This window comes from Telmatherina bonti (genome assembly GCF_933228915.1).
Source record: "Telmatherina bonti genome assembly, chromosome: 18".
Lineage (NCBI taxonomy): Eukaryota > Metazoa > Chordata > Actinopteri > Atheriniformes > Telmatherinidae > Telmatherina > Telmatherina bonti.
In genome coordinates this window covers 13,021,993-13,046,614 of record NC_136616.1, presented here as the reverse complement: position 1 = coordinate 13,046,614, position 24,622 = coordinate 13,021,993, and the positions used below count along the sequence as shown (strand labels likewise).

The following is a 24,622-nucleotide window of genomic DNA, read 5'->3' as shown; positions in this document are numbered from 1 at the left end:
CAGCGCCCTCTGCCGGACCAGTCTGAGGCGCAGCGAGGCGCACATGACTCCAACATAAAGACAAGAAACACTTCATGCTTAAGTAAAAAAAAAAAAAAAAAAAGAAAGAAAAACTTTAAAAAGCACCTGAAAACACAGATTAATCTGGAATCTGACAGATCTCCAGACGTGTTTGATGAATGTTCCTGGACGTGATAAAAAAAAAACAAAAAAAAAAAAACGAGACACTCGCCTGTTTCCTGACTGTAAATATGGAAACTTTAGCTCCAACTTCAATAAAAACTTTATTCTCTTGTTGTTTATCTGCTCTGGCAGTGTGTGGCATGAGCGTCCCGCGCTGAAAACAGAGGCGAAGCGTGTGTATGCGCGCGCACGTGAAGGCGCATTCCTCCACACAGCTCCAGGGTGATGAAGAGGTTAAGCCTGCCCCCTCTTCTGCTGCGCTCTCCCGGTTTCCAGCCCACCAGTCCAGCTGCCTCCTCCAGTCCCACTTCACACAGCAGCTGAGCTCTGAGCAGACATGGACGCATCCGAACTTTAAAACCTTTTCGGCTGGTCTCCTCCTCTCCTCCCCCCTTTCGCCTCGCCTCTCCTGCCGCATGTGAAAGCTCACCTCGCAGACAGACGCATGGAAATCTAACTTCTTTTTTTTTTTTTTAAATCTTGTTTAGTTCAGTTGTTCAAATCTGCGGGCGTTGTTGTTGTTGTTTTTCTGCTTGTTTCCCAGCCCCCCTATTTTTTTTTAAATCCTCTACTCATGCGCCGGGAATGCCATGGCCACTCCGAGCGCACAGCAGCCGCAGCAGCACCAGGATTATTTCAGATCGGTGAGCAGCGAGTCCACCGCCTACATGATGGTTCCAGCTGGGGGTCCCAGCAGGTCGGGGCGCAAGGAAGCGCCCTCCAAGATGTGGCTGGCGATGGTGGTGATTGTGGTGGTGGTGCTGCAGATTGCTTCCACCACTGGCCTCTTTGTCTACCTGAACATGTCCATATCCCAGGTAGGAGCTGCTTCCCATTACTTTTATTCAAGTAGCGCGCGTGTTTGTTTGAGGGACTTGTGATGCACAGAGAGATGCAGAATAAAAGAGAATAGAAGTACTTTAGTTCAGAACTTATCAAACGCGTCATTATTATAGTTTGTCTCTGATTCTGCTATTGCGCCACAGAAACAACCACAAATTCGCCAAATTGTGCGCAATATAAGACTTCCCGTTTAAGCAAATCCCTCTAAAGTATCCCTTTTAATGAAGCAAGTCACAAAAGTGTGACTGAAGTCTTGTGGAGTGTGTTTTATTACTGGGAGGAGGTTTGGAAACGTTCCCTCTCAGCGGTTTGGCTGCAGGCGCTAGGAAGACGCGTTTTTGCCTGACTGGACTTGTCAAAAATAACAAAAAGAAAAGGAAGAGAAGGAAATCACGAGGAGAACTTGTTAACTTGTCCTCCCAGCCGCGTTTCTTTAACAAGAGGAGCCAAACTGTGTGCGTAAAACGGAGCACGTTGCAGAGGCTGCGGCGCAGTACGATCCAGATGTGCACAAGTGACATATGCAGGTTATTACCCAAGCTGGACTGTCCTTCTGGGGTTAAATGCATTCTGTTTACGTTTGGATGAAACATCTTTGGTTCATATGTCCGCAGTGCGTGTGTGGCTCTCAGCTGGACTAATTATACCCACTTTGGGAATTTAAAAAAAAGAAAAAAAATGTTTTCGTTCAGATATTTATATGCAGGTCAAGGTTGCAGCAGGATTTTTACAGGTCATGTCTGATGCTTGCTCTGGAAGTCCTAACAGCTTTGCCTTTTGCCTTTGCTGGAGTCAGATGTGAGATTCACTGAGTCCCAGCAGGACAAAGTTACTCCTGAAGCCCCCTGCGGGGTGTTCCTGCAGACTGCCTGCAGACAGAAAGTAGGAGTGATAAGCTCAGCAGGCGTTCTGACAGGCCTTCTCAGCTCCATCATCTGAAAAAGAAAGTATAGTAAGTATAGTATAGTAAAATATAGTATCTTTATTCATTTAACAGACATTGAGCCATGAAGCAGAAGCAGTGGGTAAAAACTGACTTTCTGTTCATTATTCAGCTCATTAAGTCACATTTGCAGCAGTTTAATCTTTTTCAGCCTGACATTATCAGTCTCACATCACAGCGGAGGAATTTAGGCTTCCTTCAAATGTTGCTTCGTTTCATTTTCTACGTTTATATGGAAGTTTTAATTCCTGTTTAATTCCGAATAAAAGTTAATTCTGCTTTAAACTGATGAAAAACGACCATGTAAACACTTAATTCCCAATGCTATTTTTTTATTCGGAATTAAACTTAATTCCGATGTAAGTGTCTGGTTTATTCGCACTTTAATTCCAAACTATTTAATTCCTCTGACATGTAAACCTTCATTCCGCTCTAAGTTCATTCCGGTCGTTCTGAGCATGCTCGTTACCTCGTCCTGTCCCGATGACGTGCGTTGTTTTACCTCCCGTGTTCGCTGGTCTATCTTTCTTCTCCTTCTCTGCAGAAAGTGAAGTAGTATGCTGGTGTTGAGCTGCTACTTCACATTTATAATAAAAATAGCAATGAAACTGGTTTTATTATGTAGTTTTTACAAGTTATGACTGAAAAGACGAGAAGCAGGGAGCCAACTTTGTTTATTTATGATATGTCATACGTCACTGTCCAATAAGAACCCTTCCCAACACGATTCCAATTCCTCTAAAGAGGAATAAACTGAGGACGTGTTTCATGTAAACCTACATTCGGAATGATTATTTTCATGTAAACCTGTTGATTCCGAATTAATTCCAAATGAAAAAACATCATGTAACCGCAGTGATTGAGACGTGCAGGACTCGTTTCTGCACAACCCGGAGTTCCCACTGCTGCTCCTCAGTCGGGTTCACATCTGGATCATTGCAACACCTTGTTGCCTTCTCTGCTGCTGCGTTTGGGACGGTTTTCTGTTGCACCCTTCCAGCTCCAGCTGAGCTTTTGCTCATTTGGATGCAACTTTCTGAAAGGTTGCAGGAGGAAGCAAAAACAACCAACAACATGGCAACATGGCTGAAGTTTGCAAACAAGCCCTCCTTGTTCAGCCTGGACTGTCACGAACCTTCACATTGAACATGCTTAAACAAGGCCTGTGGAGTCGGAGACACAGCTTTTCGGCTTTTTGCAGCGTCTTCTGAGCGCTGCGTGTCTCACTTTGGATTCAGCTTGTCTTCTTCTGGGAAACTCGGCAGCAGGAATGTCACCATTACAGATCTTCTAGGAAAAAACAGCAAATCATGACTTCGCGGTGATTATGCGAGAATTAATTTCACACCTATGACGGTGTAAAATCCCACTCTGTGCAGGTCTTTAGGTTTTCTTTCTTTCTCTTGATGCGAACAGAAATGACCCAAACTGTCCCATTGCAGCAAAATCCTCTCTGCTTCGTAAACAGAAAATAAATCCTACTTATTAGCTCTGGATTTCCCTCAGACGTAAAAGGCTGCAGGACCTCTACCTGGACCTGAGAGGGTTCTTTCTCTAAACTACACATAAAAAAATGTTTCTGAAAAATCCTTCTAACCTGAGTAGAGAATTCAGAAACACACGAAGACGCTGCATCACACTGTAGGTCCGACCCGAGTCGCAGACTGTTGTATAAGACCACCTCATGTCATTTCAGTGTTACGTTGGATTAACGTTAATGACGCTTAACCCCGTTCAAAGCAGGTGATTCTCCTGCAGGTGCTGAAATATGTTTGTGTTTCTTCTATTCTCTGCAACTTTTACTGCCGTGGTTTACAGGCTGGTGAGCCGTCCTCCACTGCAACGCGCTTGTAATCTTTTCCAGACAAGTCAAAGATGACTAAACCTGTTTGTTTTGTCACCCCTGGGCCTGTCGCAGTTAGCAATAAGGCAATTAATCACAAGATAAGAAAAAATGCACCAATAAGTTTGCCGGATGCAATAATTTTCATTTGTCTTTCTTTTCTCTCTCGCTCACTGTCCCCCAAAGGCCAGATTTGTTTTATGACAATATTAACTAAACACGACAACACAACAAAGCACTAAAAACACAATCATCAACTGTTTTTCCAAGTAGGAAAGAAAAGACCGTAACAAAGAGGCTAGCTCCATCTTCTCGACAGTCCCGACACTGGGGTGTCTAACCGATAGATTAAACACCAACAGGACAGTGCAACATGGTGCGCACTCAGACAGTGTGGTTGGTATAGCCATACCGCCCTTTAACAATAATCGCTTCAATAATCAATCATTTCTCTGCGGGGGGGGGGGGGGGGGGGGGGGGGTCTCGAGGCGTTTCCATGCCAGCCGAGAGATATAATCCCTCCAGCGTGTCCTGGGTCTTCCCCGGGGTCTCCTCCCAGAGGGACGTGCCTGGAACACCTCACCAGGGAGGTCCAGGAGGCATCCTGACCAGATGCCCGAGCCACCTCAGCTGGTTCCTCTCCATGCGGAGGAGCAGCGGCTCTACTCTGATCTCCTCCTGGATGACTGAGCTCCTCACCCTATCTCTAAGGGAGAGTCCGGCCACCCTGCGGAGGAAACTCATTTCAGCCGCCTGTATACAAGATCTCGTTCTTTCGGTCACGACCCACAGCTCATGACCATAGGTGAGGGTAGGAACGTAGATCGACTGGTAAATTGAGAGCTTTGCCTTCTGGCTCAGCTCCTTCTTCACCACGACAGACCGGCGTAGAGTCCGCATTACTGCAGACGCCGCACCGATCCTGTCGATGTCTGTCGATCTCGCGCTCCATCCTTCCCTCACTCGTGAACAAGACTCCGAGATATTTAAACTCCTCCACTTGAGGCAGAACCTCACTCCCGACCCGGAGAGGGCAATACACCCTATTCCGGCTACGAGAACCATGGACCCCCCCGAAGAGTTGGCAGATGTGGCTGGGGAGAGGGAAGTCTTGGCTTCCCTGCTTAGGCTGCTGCCCCCGCAACCTGACCCCGGATAAGCGGTATGAAGATGAAGATGAATCAATAATTTCTTAGACAATTAATCGCATGGTAAAATTTCTTACCATAACAGGCCTAGCCTCGTCTCCAGCAGGAGGTGCCATACATGCTTTCTGACACTCTTCATGGGAGGTGTGTATAAATCAGGGATCACCAAACCTGGATTTGGTATAAATCAACAGGGATAAAAGAAGTGAAGCACAATCCCGATTTTGCATGAATTCCAGCGAGAGGCCCGTTAACAGCGTGACGGCGCTCCGTGTACCTGCAAGAGAGTAAACGGCTGACAAATGTGTCACGCTTTAGAGAAGTGGCTTCACACCTGCGCTGCAGCTCGAAACTTTTCTCCGAATTATCGGGACAGGCTGGATGAGAAATATCGCTTGTTGTCAAATAAAACAGACTTTGTGTGTGTGTGAAGGCTGAAAATAGTCCAGATTAGGGCCATGTGTGGGAAAGCAGAATGTCCAGCGAGGAAGTGTTAATGCTGCTTTGTTCTCCTCTCTTTGCCGTTTCGGTCGTTACTGCAAATTGGAAACTGATATCAAGGCGAAATCAGCCATCACAAGGCAGAACTTCGCTGTTTTTATAAGTATATCCATTTCTGACACCGTTCATCTGCTGTGGGTTGTGTTTTATTTTAGACGTTTTATGTCCATCAAATTGTTATCTTTGGCTTCATGTAGACGCTGCTAAAGAAATGCGAACAAATGGGTTTTATGTAACAAAATCCCTAAAGACACAATCCAGGATCAGTTCTGTGGCTTCTTGGAAGAAAATACAGGGAAATGAGGGTTGCGCAGTGCATGTATGGAAACGTTGCAGTGGATAGTTAAACTTTCCAAACAAACACAAACTTTTCATCCACCTTTACTGGTAGCGTTCATTGAGAACGTGTGAAACAACTGCCGCTTTAAGCATCACGGGTTCGGGGTGGCAGGCAGAAATCTTCGTGTCTTAACAGGATTAAAACTGGGACTTTTTGGTAAGACAACTTCGAAAAGCACATGGAAACACCAGTTATAATATCTTTTATTTTTTTCCATCACTTCAAATCTCCTTTATGGTGGAAACTTTGACATTTATATCTGTTTGTGTCAAAGTTCAGACATACAGCTGTGAATGATAAAAACTTAAAGGTTTGTCTGTTAAGTTTGTAAAAAGGTCCAAACAGAAAGACAGTAAAACATGTAAACCTAAAGAACCCTGGAGTAGTTATCACCGTTATTTTATGTCCGTTAATATGCATTGTTTCTTTTTTTAAATAAATAAGATAACGGCAGGAATAAGGAGGATATGTTCATTTTTATTTAATTGACCATCCAATGCATTTGAAAGAAAAAAGTTCCCACAGGTGCAAAACTTGCTAATTTCAGACGTGTCACAATCTGAGAAGAGAAGTTGCACCAACATGATGAAGGAACTAAATATACCCCAGCAAAAACAAAACTGACAAGAACTCAAGAATGACGACCTGAAACTGGCAGGATGAGCCGAAACAAGCAACACAACAGCGATCCAGAGCACAAATACTGAGGCATGAATGATAGGCAGGTGTGACAACAGAGCAGGAAATGAAAGCTAACAGAAGGGACGGCCTGAGGAAAAACAAAACCACAATCAAGAAACTCATCAAAAAACAGTTCAATTACGGCCCAAAGATCATGACTACATGTGACGTTTTCCTTGTTCTGTGTGGTCGAGGGTTTTAAGACAAAGGTGAGGATGGCGTGGCGAGTTGTGGCTTCAATGCTGGCAGGTAGAGTATAAAATAAAGAGTTTTTTCCCTTTATAACAGCAGTGTTTAAGTGTCACCGTGGCATGGATCCATGCTGCTTGGCTTCTGACGGTTTAATATCTAAACAGGAGGACAGGAAAACATGTAAAAAAACATGGCTTCCAAACTCCTTTTAACTCTTAAAGACCTAACCCATGAAAATTTATTTATTCATTTATGCATTTTCTTAACCGCTTAGTCAAGGCCGGATTATCCAATGGACATTATGGGCATGGGCCCAGGGGCCCACACCCTCTCGGGGCCAATGTGAGGTTTATGTAAGGCATCCACCAGCAGTTTGGACATGAAAAAAATGTACATAAAAGCCAGGTAGTTACACCACAGTGTCTAGTGTATTGTTATTGGTACCACTGGCTGAGAGATGTCAGAAATGTCGTTTCACAATTCACAATTTCCACAATATTATAGTGTGGAACGGGGCCCCTGGAACACTCTGAGCCCAGAGGCCTGTGCAATTTTAATCCGGCCCTGCACTTAGTCCACAGGAAGTTGGAGTCTGTCCCAGCAAACATTTGGCGACAGGCAGGGTCCACCCTGGACAGGGTGCCAGTCCATCACAGTGATAAAATGTTAAGAAAAGTCCAATTCTTTCAATATTAGGTATTTATTTGTCCCTTTATCAAAATGTTTAAAAAGGGACATTTATTATGTATTGATCTTCTGCTTTCTGGTGTCCATTAAGGGACAGAAGACAAGAATCTAACCGAGTTTCACAGGAGTTTTTACCCCAAAGTTATGCCAAATGTCTCAGGAACTATTTGTATGGGTTCGGGTTGAGCGTTTTGGATTCAGAATTACTCATTAATACAACAGTGTATATTATGTTATATGTGTTGAGGATTAAAGTCAGTCATTTAATGACAGTAACCTTGTGCAAGTAGCAGGTCAAAGTGTGTTTTATATGAGGCTTCAACATATTGACTCTTATCATAAGTAGCTTTTAAATGTAGTATTGAAACGTACCAAGAGTTTAAATGCTTCTGATGGTTGGCTTTGTCTGCTCTGTCTTTTCTCATTCAGGGATGTTGAACAGATGGTCAAACTGTGCCAAAATGGCCATTTCAGAGACTTCCCCTAAACTGTTTGCGTTAAAGCTCTTTTAACATGGTATTTGGCTTTTGCAGAGATTGCGTTCATATATCATGATATAATTTGCGATTAGAGGAACAGCTGCATTATTCCAAAAGGATGCATTTTTATCCTGTACGTTTGTTTAGGCAAGCCTTAAACCTTTTTCTTTTATGCTTTGTGCCATTTTAATTTATTCCTCACCAGTATCACATTTACTGATATTTCCACATCTTAAATCAGCTTAAATCATAAAAGTGTTTGCTTAACTATGAATCCAAAAGTGTGCAAATAGACTTTGTGATAGCAGAGATGTACTCATTTTATTATTGGTATGTCATTTTTTTAAAAGGGGCCTAAAAAGCAAGAACAAGGCTCGAATAATGAGACTAAATACCAGTGAAATATGGGACCGTGTCGAACATTTACGCATTTAAATAAATAATAATGCGAGTTTTACGTTTCATTGAGGGTGCGATAGCAAGGAAGTGTCTCAATAATGTAACTAATGACTTTATTTCAGTGTCTCTGAGGTGGCAGAGAACTGCAAGGGCAGTGCAGAGAGGACACTGGACAGAGACTTAATGAAAAACACAAGGCTATCTACAGCGTGTGTGTGTGTGTGGGGAATCCCCCGGTTCTCGTGTGAAGGCCGATTATTTTTAATCTGGAAACAGGCCCGTCTTTTCGCTTGCGGTGCAGCAACACATCATGCCAGCCTGGCCAAGACAAAAGATATTCTGAACAATAAACATTGTACAGAGGAATTTTCTGGTGGGACCTGCGAGCTACCGCATTCACATAAAAACAAACACACAGAAGCTCTCCTGTGTGTGTGTGTTACCAGATGAAGCTAGATTTTTTTTTTTTATTATTATTATTATTCATGTACAGATATTTCACAGAACACACAAGTTACATCTCAGGTTTTAATAGTTTTCCAGTTCAGATACTCCAGAACCACATAAATATGCCTCTCAGTTGGTTCCCAGATTGACAACTCCAGGAAGTTGGAGTGGTTATTTTTCTCCTTTTCCCAACATTTTATTAAAGGAGCTGGAGAATCCCACATAATTTATTAACAATGTTAGAGATCATACCGTGTGATTCTGCACACCTGGCGACAGTTTTCTGGTCCGCAAAACCTCATCATAACTATAAATTACGGTAAGAAATCAGGAGGGGATTCATTTCATTTCAAGTGATTTAACACATTGCTCTTTGGGTCAAAATAATTCTTTTTCTTTTTAGGAAGTTTCTATGAAGGTTATGATGAAATATATGCGAGTTAAAATAAAATACGTATGGGCCACGGGAGTGATATTATACCGTATATTTAGAGTTCACAGGTTAGTGAAAGTGCACTCAGCCTTCAAATGTTAGTCAATGTTATCAAAATATAGTGATTATATATTAAATGCTTCAAAGTTTTTATTTATTCTTTCTCCCTTAAATTTGAGTTATAACCATCTTGCTGCTTCTGTGGGTCAGAAACCTGAAATATAAAATTAGTCTAGTATGCAACATAAGAATACACACACACATATATATATATATATATATATATATATATATATATATATATATATATATATATAGTAGATCATATTTTGCTTGCATGTTGTAAGCACTTGTATTAGGAAAACACTTTCACATATTTATATAAGAACTATGTAGGACTTTGTGAATTATGTTAAATTTACGTCATATGGACACAGCAACATTGCAGAGGATTTTGAAATACTTACACTGGATTGATATGTTTCATGTGCCACAGTGCGTAGTAGTGGTATTGCTAAAAAAAAATCCAGTCCATTGGTTTACTTGCGTGAGTTTTCTAGCCAGTGAAGGAAGTAGCTTGCTAGCTAGGGAAGTTAGCGTAACTTAGCTTAGCTTGCACTGAAAAGTTTAGATAATTTAATGTTGAGCTGAGCTGCAGGCCACGCCCTCTCTGCCTGAGTGCATCAGGTCTGGGTGTGTCTCCCAGCCTGGAGGCAGCAGTTGAGTGCACCAGGTGGAAGCGATCGGGAAATTAGTTGGAGTTTGGAGGCACTCACTCAGACAGTGAGGAGCAAACAGTGTGTGAAAGAATGGTTGAAAACTCTGGACTTGGAAAAAGAAGACTGCAGGTTTAAAGCTTGACTCAAAGAAGGAAGAAGGAGCCGGTGAGCTTTTAAATGTGCTATGTGTTTTGCAGCTTGAACTATGGGTAATTATGTGATTAGATTAGGGTTAAAATGTAATGTATTTAAAAAAAGTCACGTGATTAAAAAGCAAGTTAAAATATCACATATTTAATATCACATGGGTAAAAGTACAGTTAAAAATGTGGTGTATTTTAAAAAGGTTAAGCTAAAAGTAATTTGGTCATTGTGATTTTTGTGCATGTATGGGAGTTAAAAGCTGCTTAGGTTTGTAGGGTTAAAATTGAGCAATGCTTTAAACTGTATTTAATTTATTTTGGGTGCTTTAAATATGGATTTTCTTTACTTATTTTCAAGTTTAATTTTTGATAATTTAAAAATTAAAAATTAAATATTTGATTTTGATTGGATTTTGATGCTGGTTGATTATGGTTTCTTTGGGTATATTTTTTGAACTGTTTGTGTTTGTATTTTAAGGTTTTTCACCTGGTTTGGCCTCGATGGCTTTCAAAATAAAAAGAAAAGAAAGAAAGCTGGTCTTGGTCATTGAGTGGATTCCAGTTATATTCTTCTGAAGCAAGCTGCCTTTCAAGTGGGGAAGCTGCAGGGTAAACCTCGCAAGAGTGAGGGGCACTTGACAGTGAAAAACCGCCAGTGAAGACTGGAACAGAGAATCCTGAACGGCAACCAGCCAGGCTTGGAAGTCCAAGCCTGGCTGGACTTCCAAGCCTGGAAGTCCAGGCTTGGACACACTGAGCATCACCTTACCCAATCCCGCTGGACAAGAGGATGGCTGACTCAAAGTCATTGGAGCAGCTTAAAGCCAATAGGACGTCTGCAAAGCGGCAATTCTCCCGGCTGGCCAACAACATTGCCCGGATGCATGCCATAATGCCAGAAGAGGAACTCAGAGACTGCTTCAAAAAGCTCATAATTGAGGCCAACAAAGTCATGGAAGCCAATGATGATGTGGAGGCCCAGTACCTTGCAGAGGCGGAGCTGGATGCGGATCCTGAAGAAGTTACTGGGTTGAGCGAGCAGCAAAAGGCCGATATTGGGAAAACTGCAAATGAGTGTGAGATGAAACTGAAAGAGCTGAAAGACCTCATCCAGAAGACACTCTGGGCCAGCTTCGGAGAAGAGGAACTGACAATGGCGGTAAAGGCTGCAGAGGAGAAAGTAGAGAGTGTGATGTCCTTTGAACCTGGTGGAAATAAAGAGGCCTTTGACTTCATGTTCAACTACATGGAAAGATTGGTTAAGAGGGCAAAAGAGCTGCACACACAGTGGAAGTGTTGGGCCCCGCCTGCTGAGCAGAAAGACTTGCAGCTACGCGTGCGAGGGCTTGAGCAGATCATTCCCAAGTTAATGTCCAGAAAAGCAGAGTTCATTGAAGCAAAAGCTAAAGAAGACACTGAAAGAGCTGTGAGTGCAGCTTCCATCAGCTACCCAGCATCAGCCATTAGACTGAAGCCAACCTCCCTCCCCAAGTTTACTGGCATAAGGCGAGACTTTCATCGCTGGAAAAGAGACTGGGAGGCCCTTCAGAGGCAAGGAGAACCCACTGGATCAAAAGAAGTCAAAAAGTTCCAGCTTCTAGACAGTTTGGATGAGAAAATAATGAGGGATGTTCGATTAATGACCTACAATACATCAGACGACATCTTTCGTGTCCTGGAGAATAGGTTTGGAAACCAAACTGCAATTGCCATTGAGATTGTTGAGGAGCTCCAGAGACTTCCAGCTGTCAAAAGTCACCAGCCCAAGAAAATTGTTGAGCTCATCCAAGCTGTTGAGAAAGCCCTTGAAGACCTGAGTGACCTTGGTGACACTGGCGCTTTAAAGAACCCTCTGGTGACAAAGTCAATTGAAAGCAAGCTTCCTGATGCGTTGAAGAAAGAGTGGCTTCTCTATTCAGCTGGGAAGATCAGTGCTGAACCAGAGAAGCGCTTTGACAGTCTTCTGGCCTTCCTCAAGAGTCAAGAGAGCATCTATGAACAGCTGGACCAATTGAGGGATGAAGAGCTGCCAAGGAAAGAAATCCGACCTGAGCAAAGGCAAGCCAGAACCAGAGCCTTAAACCAGTCGAGTAGCTATCTCTCAGGGTGTGTCGTCTGTGGGGACATCAAGCATAAGAAAAAGCTGTACTTCTGCAAAAAGTTCCGTGTGCTCAAGCTCACAGAGAAGAAGGATGCAGTACGGAAACTGGGAGCCTGCTGGAAATGTCTGGAGGTCCACGGTGATGATAATTACTGCAAAACTTCATTCCTCTGCAAAGATCCTGAGTGTGAGGACAAGAGAGCCACAGACCACCATTACTATCTGTGTCCCAATGCTGAAGCATCCAGAGGCAGCACGACCCAGAGAAGGAGCAAAGGCAGCTTAGTGGGAGGTGGCAACAAGAGGAGTTACACCGAGGCCCAGGAAGAATTCTTCAGAAAACTCTCACCTGAATTAGCCCAACAATGCCGGGACGCATTCTCCAACACAGCAGCGAGCACCTCCCACGTTGCAAAGAGTCACTCAAGTCTTCTGGCAGAGAGCGGCCTAGCGGAGTGGCCTGTCATCATGATGCTTTTGGAGGTAACAGCTAATGCTGGACAAAAGATTGGGACCCTGATCGACCTAGCTTCTGACACCAATTATATCACTCATGAGGCAGCAGGTCAGCTCAATCTCAGAAGTGAAGACATCACGCTTGTGGTCCATGGTGTAGGAGGCATGAAAGTCTTCATCAAAACAAAGCGGTACCTCCTGAAAATCCGTGTCAGCACCTCAAGAGGCACTTTCAGGTCCCACCAGCTGGTTTGCTATGGCCTAGACAACATCGCAGACATCCACAGACATGTCGCCCAAAAAACTGCAAGAGTTCTTCCCAGGCGTCCCACTCAGTGACCTAGTAAGGCCAAGAGAGATCCACCTCCTTGTAAGTCACAAGGAGGGTCAGCTGGCTCCACAGAAGATCCGCACAGTGGGGGATCTTGTGCTGTGGGATGGACCAATGGGAAAGACAGTTGCTGGCACCCATCCTGAGTTGTTTGAGGAGGTCACTGTATCAGCCCACACATCGAGAACACACTTTGCAAGGTCTATGAGAACTGCTGCTGTGAAGTATGAAGAACACACCTGTGTAGTCCCCATTCATCCGCCACAAAGCCAACAAGCCCCAGTTGCCATCCAACCTCAGCAATCCAGTTGTGCAGCTACTGCATCCGACTTCCTCAAGTGGTGGAAATGGGACAGTATTGGTGCTGGCTGTGTCCCGAGATGTGGGGGCTGTCGTTGCGGAAACTGTCAGCCAGGCGGCAAAGAGATGACCCTCGCTGAAGAAAGGGAGCTGGAGGTGGTAAAGAGTGGCCTTACATACGTAGGTGCTGATGACCATAGTGAAAAGGCTCACTGGCACGCCAAGTACCCCTGGGTAGAAGATCCAGCCACATTACCAAGCAACAGGAGTGCAGTTGAGGCCACATTCCTGAGGACGGAGAGGCAGCTGGCCAGGGAGCCCGAGTGGAAGGCCGCCTATGCTGCTCAAGTTCACGAGATGGTCGAGCGCAGGGCCGCAATGAAGTTGTCTCAAGACGTCCTCCATGCATGGACTGGTCCAGTGTGGTACATCAGCCACCTCATCGCGCCCAACCCACACTCTGTCACAACTCCAGTGAGACTGGTCTGGAACAGTAGTCAAAAGTACAGAGGGGTGAGTCTCAATGATCTCCTGCTAAAGGGCCCTGACGTCCTCAACTCCATTCGTGCTGTGCTTCTCAAATTCCGTAGAGGAGGTTTTGCTGCATTAGGAGACATAAAAAAAATGTACAATTCAGTGTGGCTCGAAGACCAAGAGGTGCATTTGCACAGGTTCCTGTGGCGTGACTCTGAAGAGGAGGAGCTGGGTGAATATGCAGTCACAAGAGTTAACATTGGAGACAAGCCAGCAGGCTGTATCGCTCAACTCGCCATGAGAGAGACGGCTAATCTTCCCCACTTCAGCCATCTCACGGAAGAGCGTCGAGTGCTACAGGAAGACAGTTACGTCGATGACCTCTTGACCTCTCATGACAACTTGGACCAGCTTAAAGTCATCACAGAGAATGTGGAGCAGATCCTGAAAGCAGGAGGGTTCGAGTTGAAGCCATGGGTCTTCTCTGGTCAAAGTAGGAGGGAGTCTGTCGGAAAAGAGGAACAGGTGGCTACTCCGAAGACTGTGATCCTGCCGAATCAGCTCAAAGAGGAGGACAACAAAGCTCTTGGCCTCGGCTACACCCTGGAGGATGACAAGCTTCATGTCATGGTTGGGATAAACTTCTCAAAGAGGAAGAGGAAAATGAGACTCGGCCAGGACCTTCAACTGGAGCAGGTGAGAGCTCAGACACCAAACCCGCTGACACGACGAGAGTTACTCAGCCAAGTTTCTGGACTGTATGACCCAATTGGTCTGACAGTGCCTGTAAAGCAGAAAGGGGCCATTTTGGTTCGGAGAGCATTCCAGGAGGCCAAACCCAAGTGTAGCACCATCAAAGACACGTGGGACCTTGCACTATCAGGAAAGCTCAGAGAAGATGCCATCAGCCTTTTTGAAGAATACGCTCAGCTGAGTAAGGTCAAGTTTCATAGAGCCCTGACACAAGGAGGCACACCGGCTGAACCTGATGCAATTACCTTCTCAGATGGCAGCGAGCACGCTTATGGTGCCGTCCTGTATTTGCGATGGGCCTGTGACCAAGGTCCTGTGGTGAGGCTGGTGGAGTCTAAAGCTAAACTGACTCCCCTAGACCACAAGGGGGAAGCAGTCAAGGCAGAGCTGTGTGGAGCAGTATTCGCCGCCCGCTTGAAGAAGTACTTTGAGCAACATGGCCGAATTCAAGTCAAGCAGTGGTATCATTTTGTCGACAGCCAAACAGTCCTTGGTGCAATTCAGCGTGAGAGCTATGGCTTCCAGACCTTTTTCGCCAACAGAGTTGGAGAAATCCAAAGCAGCACACATCTTCAAGATTGGTGGTGGATCCCTGGACCACTGAACATCGCTGACATCATCACTCGTGGGGCTGGCCCAAAAGATTTGGATGAAAATTCACCATGGCAACAAGGACCAAAGTTCCTGAGTCTACCAGCTGGTGAGTGGCCAATCAAGTCTGCAAAGGATGTATCAGCAATCGCCAGAGAGAGTGTTGGAAAGATGCAGAAGAAATCATTTGCTGCCGCACTCACAAGAGCTCAGGTGAAAGAGCCACCAGATCTGGAGCTTCGGAGGCCACCTGCTGGCGCTGCTGTCCAAAACCTAGTGGATGAAGAACGGTTCAGCAACCTGACTCACCTGGTTAAGACGATCGCCCAGGTTTGGAGGGCAGCAAAATGCTTTGCAGGTCAAGATAGGATCCTAGGAACTCCAAAGTGGGAGGCAGTTTCGTCAGCTGGGGTCATCACTGTAACAGAGCGCCAAGATGCTTTAAGAGACCTTTTTCTTGCTGCACAAGAGGGTGTGACCTTTCCAACTACCACAATAGACCGGCTGGTAGTCTGCAAAGAGGAAGAAACCGGGCTACTAGTTTGTAGTGGGAGAGTCCAAGCTTTTAATGAAGACAGAGTTGGTGTTCCCCTCTTACCTTACAGCGCCTGGGTCTCAACATTGTTGGTTCGGGAAGCTCACAACAAAGGTCATGAGGGAGTGGCTGCAACTCTACTGAAGGTGAGAAAGAGAGCATGGGTCATCAAGGGACGAAGAATTGCTCAAAAAGTCATTGAAAACTGTGTGATCTGCAAGAAAGCCAGAGCTAGAAGATGTCAGCAAGTGATGGGTGATCTGCCTCAAGAGAGAACTAGGCCAGCAGCCCCATTTGAGTTCACAGCAGTTGACCTGTTTGGACCATACCAGGTCAAAGATGATGTGAGGAAGAGAGTCACGATGAAGGTTTGGGGAGTTGTATTCTGCTGCATGGCCAGTAGGGCAATCCACACAGAGCTGGCCAACACCATGTCGACTGAAAGCTTTCTGATGGCTTATCAGAGGTTCACAGCAATTCGAGGGCATCCTAAGAAGATTTGGTCTGATCCAGGGACCAATTTTGTCGGTGCCAAACCGGTTCTGGAGGAGTTGTATCGGTTTCTGGATGGCCTGAACAGGTCTGCTGTGGAGGAGACTTCAGCTCAAAATGGAACCGACTGGCAGTGGAAAATCCAGCCAGCTGATTCACCTCATCGGAATGGCTCTGCTGAAGCAGCTGTCCGAATTGTGAAGAAGGCGTTCCAGAGTCTGGGGAGAGAATCAGGGCTCAGCTACAGCGAACTTCAGACGACACTTCAGCTCGCCGCTAATCTTTCTAATGAGCGCCCCATTAATGCCAGGGTGCAGAGCCATGAAGACACCGTGCAGTACATCACACCCAATACACTCCTGCTGGGACGGGCATCATCAAGTGGTGACTGGAAAACATTTGACTTCACGAGCTATCCCTATAAGAGACTCCAGGAAATGCAGCACCAGGTCAACAAATTCTGGAGGTTCTGGAGCCAACTTGCTGGTCCTAATCTCTATGTGAGGAGTAAATGGCACACCACACAGAGGAATGTTCAAGTTGGAGATGTTGTTTGGCTGTGCGACCAGAATGCATTGAGGGGCCACTTTAAGCTTGGGAGAGTCATCAGTGTCAACCCAGACTCCAGAGGTATTGTACGAGATGTGAATGTCAGAGTTGTGGCAAGCTCCTGTATCCCTGAGGTGAGACCTCCAACATCAGCATCCAAGCATCCTGCCTCCAAGCAGCCTGCACCCAAGCATCCTGTCTCCAGCATCCGGAGGGACCTTAAGTCCACAATCCTTCACCGAGACGTCCGAAGGTTGGTGGTCCTGCTGCCAGTGGAGGAGCAGGCAGGACGCCCAGGAGGGAATCTCTGACCACAAGTTCACTGTGTGCGATCTTTCCAGCGGTTCCCGTGGGAAGATCGAGTGGGAGGTGTTGAGCTGAGCTGCAGGCCACGCCCTCTCTGCCTGAGTGCATCAGGTCTGGGTGTGTCTCCCAGCCTGGAGGCAGCAGTTGAGTGCACCAGGTGGAAGCGATCGGGAAATTAGTTGGAGTTTGGAGGCACTCACTCAGACAGTGAGGAGCAAACAGTGTGTGAAAGAATGGTTGAAAACTCTGGACTTGGAAAAAGAAGACTGCAGGTTTAAAGCTTGACTCAAAGAAGGAAGAAGGAGCCGGTGAGCTTTTAAATGTGCTATGTGTTTTGCAGCTTGAACTATGGGTAATTATGTGATTAGATTAGGGTTAAAATGTAATGTATTTAAAAAAAGTCACGTGATTAAAAAGCAAGTTAAAATATCACATATTTAATATCACATGGGTAAAAGTACAGTTAAAAATGTGGTGTATTTTAAAAAGGTTAAGCTAAAAGTAATTTGGTCATTGTGATTTTTGTGCATGTATGGGAGTTAAAAGCTGCTTAGGTTTGTAGGGTTAAAATTGAGCAATGCTTTAAACTGTATTTAATTTATTTTGGGTGCTTTAAATATGGATTTTCTTTACTTATTTTCAAGTTTAATTTTTGATAATTTAAAAATTAAAAATTAAATATTTGATTTTGATTGGATTTTGATGCTGGTTGATTATGGTTTCTTTGGGTATATTTTTTGAACTGTTTGTGTTTGTATTTTAAGGTTTTTCACCTGGTTTGGCCTCGATGGCTTTCAAAATAAAAGAAAGAAAAGAAAGAAAGCTGGTCTTGGTCATTGAGTGGATTCCAGTTATATTCTTCTGAAGCAAGCTGCCTTTCAAGTGGGGAAGCTGCAGGGTAAACCTCGCAAGAGTGAGGGGCACTTGACATTTAAATTATTTTAAGTGGCTGTGAAAGCTCCAGCAAATTAAATTGCCTTTATTTATTACTTATCTGATGATTATATGTATAATTCTTCTGACTGATTGTTGCTACATCTTTTATCATCAGACCTGCATCATCATCCAGTATTAGCGCATCATGTTCATATCAATCCTCCTTAAAGTACAGGACCAATGTAACACATATATAAACCTTTGTTGTGCGGTTAAATGGTTAATAATATAGTCACAATGAAGCTCAAGTCTGTGTGATAAATTGATATGTAATGTTTTACAGCATTGTAGGATTCCTTTACTAGCCAAATCATCCCCTTTTAGAAAGTGGCATTGTGACAAATTTGATTATGCGCTCCGTCAGGAAGTTGGCAGGAATTGAGAAATGTGTCCAGATGGAGGTGGATGAAATGATCAGCCATTAACCATTTCATACTCCACATCTCAGAGGAAAAATCAAAGGTTTCACTTGTTGTGGAAAGTGTACCAAGCTCAGGATGGTGAATAAACAAATCCGTTTGAGCCACGTTTCGGTGTCAAGTGTCAGTAAACTGCTTATCAGGAAGTTTTATGTATCATCTTGTGGCTGCAGTAAAACTACTTTAATGGCCTTTTACATTTTGATCATGTGACCTCTTATCTTTTACTTGGGGCTCTTCTTGACGCCATCAACAGTAGCACATGTTTAGAAGTACAAATGTGATGTTTTTGACAACTTCTTTTCTTACAAGTGCGACTCTCAGAAATGTTTTTTTATATATATATTTGTGTTAATTTGCCTAAAATGTGATACTTAGAGGTTATATTGTGTATAGCTGTGTGTGTGTGTGTGATTGGCATTCCATTCCTTTCACATCACTGGTCCACTTTGTTATTGTTTAAGTTCACAGATAGGCTTTGACGCACCCTTACAAGCAACAATACACTTTGTGTGTGTGTGTGCTTGTGTGGTCTGATATTTGTGAAGGCGTGCGCATATGTGTGGTATTTTGATCCCATAAAGACCTGCTAATTAGTCATTTTTCTCTCTGTTTGCCTGATTTAAGGGTATGTTTGTGTTGAGATCTCAGGATTCGGCTTTTGTTTTTGACCCGATGATTTCCAAACGTAGCGAAATGGGGAAAATCCTTCAAGATATTGAAAACATTTTGGCATACGGGATCGTGCACAGTAGCTTATTGTTCAGGTTTAGGATTACATCAGGTTATTGGGTGGATTGTGTGTGAGCTCAGTGTTAGCACCCCAAGCTAAGTGTTAAGGTTCCAGGCCTTAAACGTGGATCGGGAAATCACACAGCTCACCTTTTATCTGTCATATCAAACGATTTTGCCTTGTTCATATCCTGTTTAGATTCTCACATGGAGGATGATGGATTTAGAAGCAGTCAGCTGATTTTGGTTACTTAACAGTGTTATAGCATTGATAACTCTTAAAAACTGTGAGCAGTAACTGTTTTGACATATTGTAGAGTCAGTTCAAAGCTAAAATGGCAGCTTCCTCAACATAAACATTATGTTTTTCTAGGCTTTAAGAGATAGTATTGGCCTCCTTCTGGTCGCAGTCTTAGACCTGTTTAAAAGCCATTTTTCAGAGGTTTCCAAGCTTGATTCAACACAAGAATGGCTTAAACTGGACCATTTGTAAGAGATGCTGAGTTGTGAACCACTGAGTCTTTTTCTCTTGAGCTCGTCATATTTGAAAGATGGTTAAAAACATTAGCATGTGAGCGGAAGTTCACACACAAATCGTCTGGCCTCTGTGTGCAGCTCGCCAATATCTGATGCAACATCTGAGCGCAGGATGGAGCGTTCTAGGGTACATTAATAAGAACATAAATCTGCTGGAAATGGATCCCAGACTTTCACACCAGACTGGGTTTTATTGGTGAAGGCAACGTTAAAGTTATCATCAAAGACAGAGTGGTGGACCCAACAGAAATATGTGGTGCATGTGCTAGAAGCGTGGGTGTCTGTTTGTGGCAAATACGCTTCTATATTCAAAATTAGTAAACAATTAATAATAAAAATCAAATCTGTCACTGCAAATATTTACATTTAATTTAAAGCTAGCATTTGCAAAAGCCCCCTCCCCACCAGACCCCATTGCCAAAATACACAGCCCCCCCCTTCGCTCTTGTCTTTTCACCTACAGCCCCCCCGTAGTCTCTGTGTGTTATGCTTGAGGGTCCACATCGCAGAATCGAGTTACAGTCAGTTTTAGGACTCAAGGGTGGGACGCATTTTTCAAGTGTGACACAAGCAGTTTTTGTCTTTTTACGAGCCAGGAGTTTAGAAATTAAGTGATTCTCTGGCAATTCAAGCATCCAAACAGGCTCTTGGCATTTTTCCGACGTTATGTAAGGTAGTTATATGACTGTAAAACACCAAAAGAACAAGGGAATAAAAAGCAAGAGGCTTAATCACTGTGAAGAGGTGAATATTTGGCTCTTTATTTTGCCTCATGTTTTTGTGTCTTAATTTAAAAAGACAAGGCCAAAGGGATGTCAGTTGTCGACGGCACACAAACAATTATGTTTTTTCATTCAGAAATTTTTTGGTTTTTGTTTTTGGCACACTTAGATAGTACATTCATACGACACGAGTCATTTTAACGCCAAAAAGAGCAGCTTTCTATCAAGAATAATTCTCCTTTTCCTTCTCTACCAGTGCTGTGATCACCAGCTTGCAGGCAGTGAGGCTTGTGAAGACACATCCCTGAGAAACAGTGTGGTGTCCACACACAGACCTGCATGCATGCTCACTGTTTTCATGGCCAGGTCATTTGGATGAGGATGAAACGGAAAGCAAGGATCAGAAGGAAAAAGAGAGTAGAGAAGAGAAACAGAACCTGAGAGTTGAAAGGGTCGGAGTGGTGACGGAGAAAGAAGATGGCTGGGTTCGAGTGTTTAAAGTTTTAACCTTTTTTAACCCACTGTGGAAAAGTATGCTGCAGAAAGGAAAGGAGAGCCACATGTCTAATACCAGTTATCAGCTAAAAGTAGGGGATATCTAAGGATTACTGTGTTCAGAGAATATTTTCCCAGCATCAGCACTTTGGGTTTTCATATTCAAAGTGAAAAGATCATCTAAACAGATACAGGTCATGTTTTTTAGGAGTTTTATGTGTTCCCAAAAGTTTGTTTATTTTTTCTTTTTTCTTTTTTGTTCTTCTAGAAGAAAACTGTTCCAGCTGTCTCAACCCTTCTTGTTTTTAAGCCAGGCTAAGCTAACACGTTAGTCTAAAGTTCCTGCATACTTGAACAAGTGTTCAATTAAAAATCATTTGTCGTGTAGTTGCTAAAAGTTTTTTTTTAGGGTCTGCCTAAACAACTTTATTCGAATAAAAGCAAAATGTTGTCAGTGAACTGAAACTGAAATGTTTAGCTTGACTTCATGCTCGCGTGCTGAATAGCATATCTCTGTTCTGATTGGTTAAAATGGTGATTTTTATATAATATTGCATTATATTAAATTCAGGAACGTTGCATTATCATATAAAAAAAGAAGTTGATCTTGGTTTGATTTAATCCAGTTGGGCACAGGTTTTGGCATTTTTATTTAACATTCATTTATTTGTTTGTTCATTATCTTAACAGCTTAGTCAAATTCAGGGTTGCGGGGAGCCTAGCCCAGCAATTAGGAGGCGAGAGGCAGGGTACACCCCGGACAGGTCGCCATCCATCACAGAACGTGAATGAAAGAAGAATAGTTTTCCATGTAAACAAGAAATTTACATGTCATTGTTTAGCTAACTCCAGAGAGTTATATTATACACAAGTATGGTAGCGATTTAACAGTAACCTTTCCAACAGTTTTAGGATATATACACTTATAGTAATGTTGCCAAAGCTGTCACTCTTACTTACATCAAAAATGTTCGAAAATCTTTACATTCGGGTTGAAAAAAGTCTCTAACGTCGTCTTTATCCTCTGTGTTGTTGTCATGCTAGCTTGTGCTAGCTTGTATTAGCGTCCACTGATTCACCATGACATCCAGCTAGATGAGTGCTACCGCTGTGCTAAAACCACGCTGTAGACTTTTATCAAGTTTTCCTTTCTTCTTCTAAAACCTAAATAAAACCCTTCTGTGGGAGAGGATACACTTCCTGTGTAGCTTTGCGGACTTTTTTGGGAGACTGAAGAACCAAAGCAGAATGTCACGCAATAAGACAACACAACTATTCTTCTTTTCTTGCACCCATATAGATTTATATTGAATGTGTGTGTGAACTGTGAAACTTGTGAGTAGACGCTGCAATCTCCTTCATTTTGATTTATACCATTATGACAAAAATGCCTTTAAAGATTAACTGAATGCAAAACCTTTATGTACTTGTGGTCTTTAAACATATTTTACAATGTTACTGTCATCATGTTGACTTTTTCTCTCGAGTGATAAGTAAAACCACTCAATGAAAGCTTTAAATATTTAATTTCACTGCAACTGCCTGTGAATTTAAAAGCCCATAGAGGGCAAGATTTTAAAGCTAGAACAACAAAGGAGGTAAAGGCAGTTAAAGTAGTGTGTTTGTATAAAACATGTAACATTTCCTCACCACAGTATATCCCATAAATCTTGAAATAGTGGAGCAGAGATTGAGGAATGAGTGAAGCTGAAAGAGACGAATGATGGAGAGGGTAGAATAACAACAGTCAGGAGTATCGTTGAGTTCAAACAGAACCGCAGATGAGTGTGCTGCTATGCATTGTGTCACGTGACTGAGCACAGATATATAGCCTTACCACACACAGACTCACATGCAAGACCTTGATTTAACAGCTTGACAAAACAGGATATTTGTGTTCTCATGTTGGAATGCTCATTAGCATGTAGCCACAGCTGTGTGCGCATGCCAGCAGCTGGGGCTGCGGGTTATCACCGTGTTTGCTAGGTCAACATTGCTATTAAGTGCTGATAGACGCTTTTCATAGCATCCGAAAGAGCTCAAGTTCCTAACAGACTACATCATGTAGCTGTTGTCTGTGGTGCTCATGGTTTCATTTAACTGGCAGTCATAGTATGATATTGTGTCATTGGACAATGTGTTAACAGGAGTCAACCAGGACGGTTGTGCTATTTGCTAATGTAACAGAATGCATGTGCATGCAACATGCATGCTCGGTACACTTCTAATCATACAGCTTATTTTCAAGCATGCGTGTCTGTGGGAACTAGCATAGGGACCAACAGGAGAGCTGCAGGATGAACATTTTGATATATTGCATGTTTTAGACACATTTCTCCTCCAAAGCAACTGAGTCAGATTATTGAACTTCCTCATCAAGTTTTTTGCAGCCCGTTAACCAGCCTTTTATTTCCTTCAGGTGTGTTAAAGTAGGGTTGCCTATTAAACATGCAGTGGGGGTCCTGAGGATTGGAACTGAGACACTGTGTTATAGTTCCGACATGGAAATTGACCATACTGAGGAATCTTTAGGAATAATGGCGTTTAATACAGCAATTGATTGTGAAGTGAAGTTATTGTGACAACCAAGGTCTCAGTATTTCAGAAACTGCTGATCTATCGGGATTTTTACACACAACCATTGCTAGGGTTTCTAAACAATGATCTGGAAATGAGAAAATATCCAGTAGACAGCAGCTGTTGAGAGGAAAAGGCCTTGTTGAGGTCAGAGGAGAGGTTAGAAGATCACTTCAGTTCGCATGGTAAAAAATATTATTTTTATAACCCCAATAATCATCTAAAAGCAATTTACAAAATACATGAAAAATCAGGCTGAAAGAAGAGGTTAAGATAACTGAACTATAATCAAATAACCCACTGTAAAGATAACTAATGTAAATAAATTAAACAAACTGACCGCCCAAATGAGACACAATGGTAAACTTAAATAACAACCATCATCCCTGTTTGTTAATGAGTTACGGTGTGGTCCAGTTATGTGGCTTTGCCCCTTGGCTGCGTGCCGGTTCATAGGCCAGGTGTCTGGAGCCACAGGAACTCGAAGGAAACAAAAAATCCAATTAATAAATCAGAATCCCAAAATATAAATTAAAATACAACCTCTGAATAAACATGATGTTAAATGAATGAATGACCAATATTCATTCATTCATTCATTTTGCGAACCGCTTATTCCAATTCAGGGTTGCGGGGAAGCTGGAGCCTATCCCAGCCGGCCCCGGGCGACAGGCAGGGTACACCCCGGACAGCTCGCCAGTCCATCGCAGGGCCACACAGAGAGACGAACAACCACACTCACACTCACTCCTAGGGGCAATTAGAGTGACCAATTAACCTATCATACATGTCTTTGGATGGTGGGAGGAAGCTGGAGTACCCGGAGAGAACCCACGCATACACGGGGAGAACATGCAAACTCCACACAGAAAGGCCACTGACCAAACCAGCCAAGGATCAAACCAGTGACCTTCTTGCTGTGAGGCCACAGTGCTAACCACTGCGCCACCGTGCAGCCCATGACCAATATTGATCTGTTAATTTAATCTTAGTTGAAAGTTTAAAAAGTATGATTTATAAATATAAGTGTATTTTATTGCTAGTTACCACCCCTGTGTGGCTGTAGACAACTGTCCCCAGTGGGAAATATTTTCTTAGTGGCCATTTAAACACCATTTAAACTTCCTACCCGAGTACTGCTGCTAGCCATGTCCATCCTCTGCCCGGCAGGATAACTCACCATGTCATCAAGCTCAAATCATCTCCAACTGGGTTTTTGGAGCGACTTTGGGGTTGCAGCCTGCTGATTTACCTGCAGCATGCCTCAAACCATTTCTGAACCAAAACGTAATGGAAAAGTAGTGGTTGGACTTTTAAAGAGCAGTGAAGCGGCTC

The 24,622-nt window shown here is 43.4% G+C and overlaps 1 protein-coding gene across 1 annotated transcript in view; it reads left to right on the top strand.

The window, feature by feature from the left end:
* The first annotated feature begins 508 nt into the window (after positions 1-508).
* The window catches only part of tnfsf10l (TNF superfamily member 10, like), a 103,339-nt gene continuing 79,225 nt past the window's right edge, over positions 509-24,622 (top strand). Inside the window, exon 1 of the mRNA XM_079257350.1 lies at positions 509-1,001. Within this exon, the coding sequence (XP_079113476.1) occupies positions 774-1,001 (228 nt within the window). The 5' untranslated portion in view covers positions 509-773. The remainder of the gene's footprint in view (positions 1,002-24,622) is intronic.